The 5,488-nt window shown below is 37.7% G+C and overlaps 1 protein-coding gene across 1 annotated transcript in view; it reads left to right on the top strand.

Annotated features, from left to right (window-relative positions):
* Positions 1–4,965, top strand: part of CDC14B (cell division cycle 14B) — a 45,097-nt gene extending 40,132 nt beyond the window's left edge. Inside the window, exon 13 of the mRNA XM_035893909.1 lies at positions 2,783–4,965. Within this exon, the coding sequence (XP_035749802.1) occupies positions 2,783–2,822 (40 nt within the window). The 3' untranslated portion in view covers positions 2,823–4,965. The remainder of the gene's footprint in view (positions 1–2,782) is intronic.
* The last annotated feature ends 523 nt before the right edge of the window (positions 4,966–5,488 follow it).

Genomic DNA, 5,488 nt, shown 5'->3' on the forward strand with positions numbered 1-5,488 from the left:
GTGGTTTAACCCAGCTGGCAACTAAGCACCACGCAGCTGCTTGCTCACTCCCCCCTCCCTCAGTGGCATGGGGGAGAGAATCGGGAAGGAGAAAAAAAAAGGTAAGAGCCATGGGCTGAGATAAAGACAGTTTAATAAGAGAAAATAATAATAGTCATAATGAGAATGGTAACAGAATATACAAAACACGATGCACAATGCAATTGCTCACCACCCACCAACTGATGCCCAGCCTGTCCCAAGCTGCGATCACTCCCTGAGCCGCAATCAGTCCCCAAGCAGCAAGCAGTCCCTGAGCAGCGATCAGTCTTCCCGCAACCGACCGACCAACTAACGCCCCGAGCGTGATGTTACGTGACATGGAATAGCCCTTTGGTCAGTTTGGGTCAGCTGTCCTAGCTGTGCTGTACTCCCAGCTTGTTATGCACCTGGGCGAGCAGGAGAAGCTCAAAAAGTCCTTGAGTAGTCTAAGCACTACTTAGCAACAAAACATCAGTGTGTTATCAACATTCTTCTAGTACTAAATCCAAAACACAGCACTGTGATAGCTACTATGAAGAAAATTAACTCTATCCTAGCCAAAACCAGGACACATACAACATGATGTTAAAAAATAATCTCTTTTTCCTGAAATGTATGTTTTACTACAAATCTGAAGTACTTCTCAGGGTTTTCCTGTTTGTTTGGTTGGGTTTTTTCCTCCATCTTGCATCGTTTTCACTGTGTCAGTTTTGGGCCAAACAGATTGATGGGATTCTGCCTGCTGTTTTTATTATTCATGCCTCTCCCAGTTTTAAGCTCCTTGCAACTCTTGGTAGCTGCATACATGCACATGTGTAACTGAATAGAGATTTTCAGTTCCTGGAAAACAGACCCCCAAGCTGACCTTTGTGTTGTGTGAGATGAGAATACCTATCCATAGTTGGTAACAACATCCTTAAAGTAGAGTTCATAGAAGAATTTAGTTATTTTGAAACAAATCCTTTAGGTATATTGCCATATGTATGACTCTGAGGACCAAGGATGAGGCCAATCTCAAACTTCATTAACTACTTCATATTTTAATGAGTTTTATAAAACTTCCACCCCAAATATTTCATTCCATATACTGTTTCTTTTCTTCTAGCTTTTGAGGTCAAAGAATTTCAGTCACTTTATGCTTGGATCCAATAAAAAAATTTGTCCTAAATAGTTAGATCACAGTTCTGGAGTTCTTCATTGTCTTGTCATCTGAGAGGGCTAATTGAGCGCTGGTCCCTCTAAAGGATATTTTGGTACGAGTGTACAATTTTCATGGACAATACCTTGTTGTAGGTGTCCTTTTATTTTTCCTGTAGCATTTGGCAAAACCTCACACTTTTTTTAAACATCCCTTTGTTTTTTCATCTCTTAAGTTTCATTTTCTGAAGTCTGTGCAGTTTACATTACCTCATAGTGCTCAGATTGATTGACCTATTCCAGATCAAGTAGATTGCAGGGTGGAGAATTATTGTTACAAAATTGAGATCATGCCCTAACCAACATCTGTCTTTGTCAAGACCTTGTTGCCTTCTCTGAACTTCCGACGTTACTGTGTACCCTTATTCTTTCATTTTTTTGTCTGATATGTTCCACTGGAAACATCTTGCAGTATTTTTGCATTAATCTCATTTGTTGATGCTATAGGTCATTCTAGTCAACTCTTACTGGAGATTAATTGCATTTGTGACCCATCCTAATGCAGTATAATCCGCAGACCTCAGTAATTCATTTGCCATTTCATCCTTCAGACAGTCATAGGCAGTATCATAGAATGCCCACAGGATGATTTTTCAGCCAGAACAGACACTTACAGCTAAAACACTCTATTCTGCCTTTGCAACAAGAATTTAGGGAATTTCAATCCTATTCATAACATTGACTGCACTTCCTTTGCGGAACATCCTTAGGTATTAGCTGCCATCTACTTTCTCCAGTTAAGACTTCTTCCTTGTAAATTTGGCAGTTACTGAGAAGTTCGTGTTTGTGTTTTAGCAAGGTGCACACATCAGATCCAAACCAACTGAATCATAGTAATGAACAAATGAAACAGCCTTTTCCATGTTACTACCCCTAACAGAATTAGGATTATGTATATAGCAAGTAGTTGATTAGAAATGAGATCTTCTGTGGTGAAGGAATTTTGGTAGGCAGAGGTGCTTAAGGGAATGCAGGTCAAGTTATTACAACAAAATAATGTGGAGTATGGGGGAAAATGTTTGAAAACTGTATGGTATAGATTCCTTTACTACCTTAACCAGAGAGGTATATCACAAAAACTAATGAAGAGGAATACGCTTTAAAAATCTCATATGCTTTTGCTTTGCTGGGAATTGTAAAGAAGCCTTCTGCAGCCTTGTTCAAACACTGAAAACTACCTGCAGCATTTCAGAGCTTGTCTACATGTAATCTAAACCTAGCTTTAAAAAATGAATGTTTCTTTACTATTCTTTCTACTTCTCCTACAGTCTGATACCTCAGAGGGAGAGAAAGAAAAGCAAATGCACTTAATGAAATTATGGTACTTTGAATCCTCTGTTGCTTTTCTGTATGGAACAGAACCTTTCTTCATATTGTCTGTGATCAGACCAGTCCATGCTTTCTTTACAACCAATATATTGCTGTGTTCTTAAATGCAGTGACTTTTATCTTCTGTTTCTTTCTTTGAAGTATGGTTCACTCATTTTACCTTGCCAGAAATGTTTGCTTGAAATACATATTGAGTACACTTTTAACTTTTTTCCTCAAATATGTTTTATTTCAGCAGCCAATCCAGCCCAAGGACTAGAACAGTATTGCGTTAAATTTCAAATAAGCAACCAGTGTTGAAGAGGATATTCAGGAGTGAAGGGGATTTGACTAGAGGGGACTTGATACAATTCAAGGAAGATTACTTTGTCTCCATTTCTCAGCAAATGTGAAACAGATGAATCTCTTCCATATTCGTACAATAAAATGAACTGTCAACATGCTTGGTAGAGACTTCCCTAATGTGCTAACACTTCCTCAAACAAAACCAACAAAATCTGTGTACATTTAGACTCAGGTGTAAATACTTAAGCTCTCTATTATAAAGAGGGCTTGCTAGTATGTACGATGCATGTGTATAAATTGTGATGGCAATCACTTAGCTGCTGACCACCAGAAACAAAAAGACGGTGGGAGCTTTTAAATATATAAATCTGTGTTGTCCGTTCAGACTGGGCTCAAGTCTTCACTTGAGACTGAAAATCAACCACAGAAGCTTTTTTCTTATAGTATTGGTACTCTTCAGTGTTAATTGGCTATTCTTTCTTATTTTGTATGAAGTTTTTTATGAAGCCGCAGTATTGAGTACACAAAGTAACTATTGTCCACCAAAGAGTGCTTTATTTTCAAAGGTTGTGTGGTTTGTTTATTTTGGAAAAACTAGCTATAAGCTATTAACTTGTTTTTAATGGTAATAGACTTTTAGTTGTTCACAACCAATGGCTCTTTTAACTAGTTGTAATTGCTTTAAATCTGGTATGATTTTAAGGGGGATGAAAAACAGCTTACCATTTAAAGCAGTGCGGTCATACTGAAATGTCATTACTGTTTCTTTTCCTATCTTCAAGTCTTTTAGGTGAAACTTTAGGTTGCTATATCTAAAAGGTAAGAATTTTTTCCTGGGTTTTGTTGGTACACTTGAGAACATGTGGATGTCACTGTTTTTAGCTTTGAGACACTTAATGAGTGCAGCACACAAAAAAGGGAAAATAAGCTTGCTGTACAACTGAGATTGGTAGTGGAACTCAGGGGCAGGTATAGTTTTTAACATCCAATTAACTCCTTAAAAACTACAGCTTACCTCTGTTAAAAAGCAGTATGATTTTTAGTGGAATCTCTCTGAGACTGGAATTTTCATCCACTACAAGCCTGTCTTCAAACACTGGGAGCATTTTTTCCCTACTGCTTCTCACGTTACAAAATCTCAGAGCTGGCTTTCCAGTGATGTACCCTTGTCTGCCAACTGAGGTTTATAGCTGCATATCCCTCCAATGAGGACTGTTACCACATAGCCTTAATTATGATACAGTTACCTGTTGATCTCTTACAGTAGAAAACAGAAGAAATGGAGAGATCTGAAACATTAGCAATGGATCAACTGAAGTTTTTAAAGATACAGATTACCTCTGCAAGGGGGAGAATTTTCTTTTTATGAATGTAAATGGGCAGTTTCAGTGACTAGTTTCAACCTACATCCTTTTAAACTAAAATTAAGCTTTCTGTCAGACTGCTGATTTTTGAATGCAATATGAATGTTTTAAAACACATTGGCTTTAAAACATTTTGTGGCAAGAGCGTCATGAGTTGCAGGGGAAGCAGGATATGAAGTGTAAGTAAGCTTGCAGGTAGCATCTGTGCTTTTGGGTAGTCAAAATTTGCAAATATGGATAAAAAGAAAACAGAAGAGACTTGTATGATGCAAAATAAAGGACCATGGAGGCTCAGACCCCAAATATGTTTTGTTTTCCTCTTAATCTTCACCCTCACCACCATTTTATTCTAGGTGAACAGCACCTAAAAAAGAGGGACAGAATTCACCCTGATACAGTGATTAAAAATTCTCAGTCTTTTTTTTTTTTTTTTTTTTTTTTTTTAAGCAAGCCACTTGCCCAAAAGCTGAAATATAGGTAACCACAGTAGTAGGTGTATTGTGCAAAGATGAACTTGTGTTTATTTTTGAAAAAAATTCTTATCTTGGAAGACAGAAGGGGTGAAACTAGTGATGTGAGAGGGTGAGAGTCAAAACAAGAAAGATTTAGTAATATTTATTGTGTTTGGCTTTGCCCTTCTCTCAGCTGAGCTTCCTCTTTTAGCATCTTTGGTTTTAACCTAAAAATAATCAGTCTATTTCACACCCCTTCCAAATTCCAAATTGGAATTTGCCTTTTTTAAAGTAGCCATTGGAGCCATTAGCACTTTCAGGTTCATCAGAAGTAAATTTGCATAAAACAAGTGCACAAACACACAAAATAGCTAAACCAAAACTTCATGTTTGGCATGAATGTGTTTCAGGATAGACCTTCCGACACCCAGTATCTTAGTGAGAAACACATAAATGTCAAAGGGATTTTACATTCAAACTCTCCAAATAGCCTTATATGGAAAATTAACTCATTACCTCATTGTGTCCCATCTAATTGTATTGCTTAGTTTGTTCTTCTGAATTTTTAGGACTTTGTCTAGCATTTTTATTACACCATACCAAAGCTGTCTTAAGTACAAGAATGAGGAGTGGGCATGGGTGAGGGAATCTTTGGTTTCTAAATCTTTTGTGAAGCATTATGTGCCAAAACAGAGTGCGTGGCAGCAGCTGCATCACGACTGTACTGCAGAGCAGCTGAAGCAAGTTATTTCTGCTGCCATCACTCAGGAGTTTTTCCTTAGAAATTCTTCCCCCTCTTTCAAATACAGGACAGATGGGTTCTCCCTTGATCTCTTATTC

The sequence above is a fragment of the Egretta garzetta genome, unplaced genomic scaffold (genome assembly GCF_000687185.1).
Source record: "Egretta garzetta isolate BGI_Z169 unplaced genomic scaffold, ASM68718v1 scaffold310, whole genome shotgun sequence".
In the NCBI taxonomy this organism is placed as follows: Eukaryota; Metazoa; Chordata; class Aves; order Pelecaniformes; family Ardeidae; genus Egretta; species Egretta garzetta.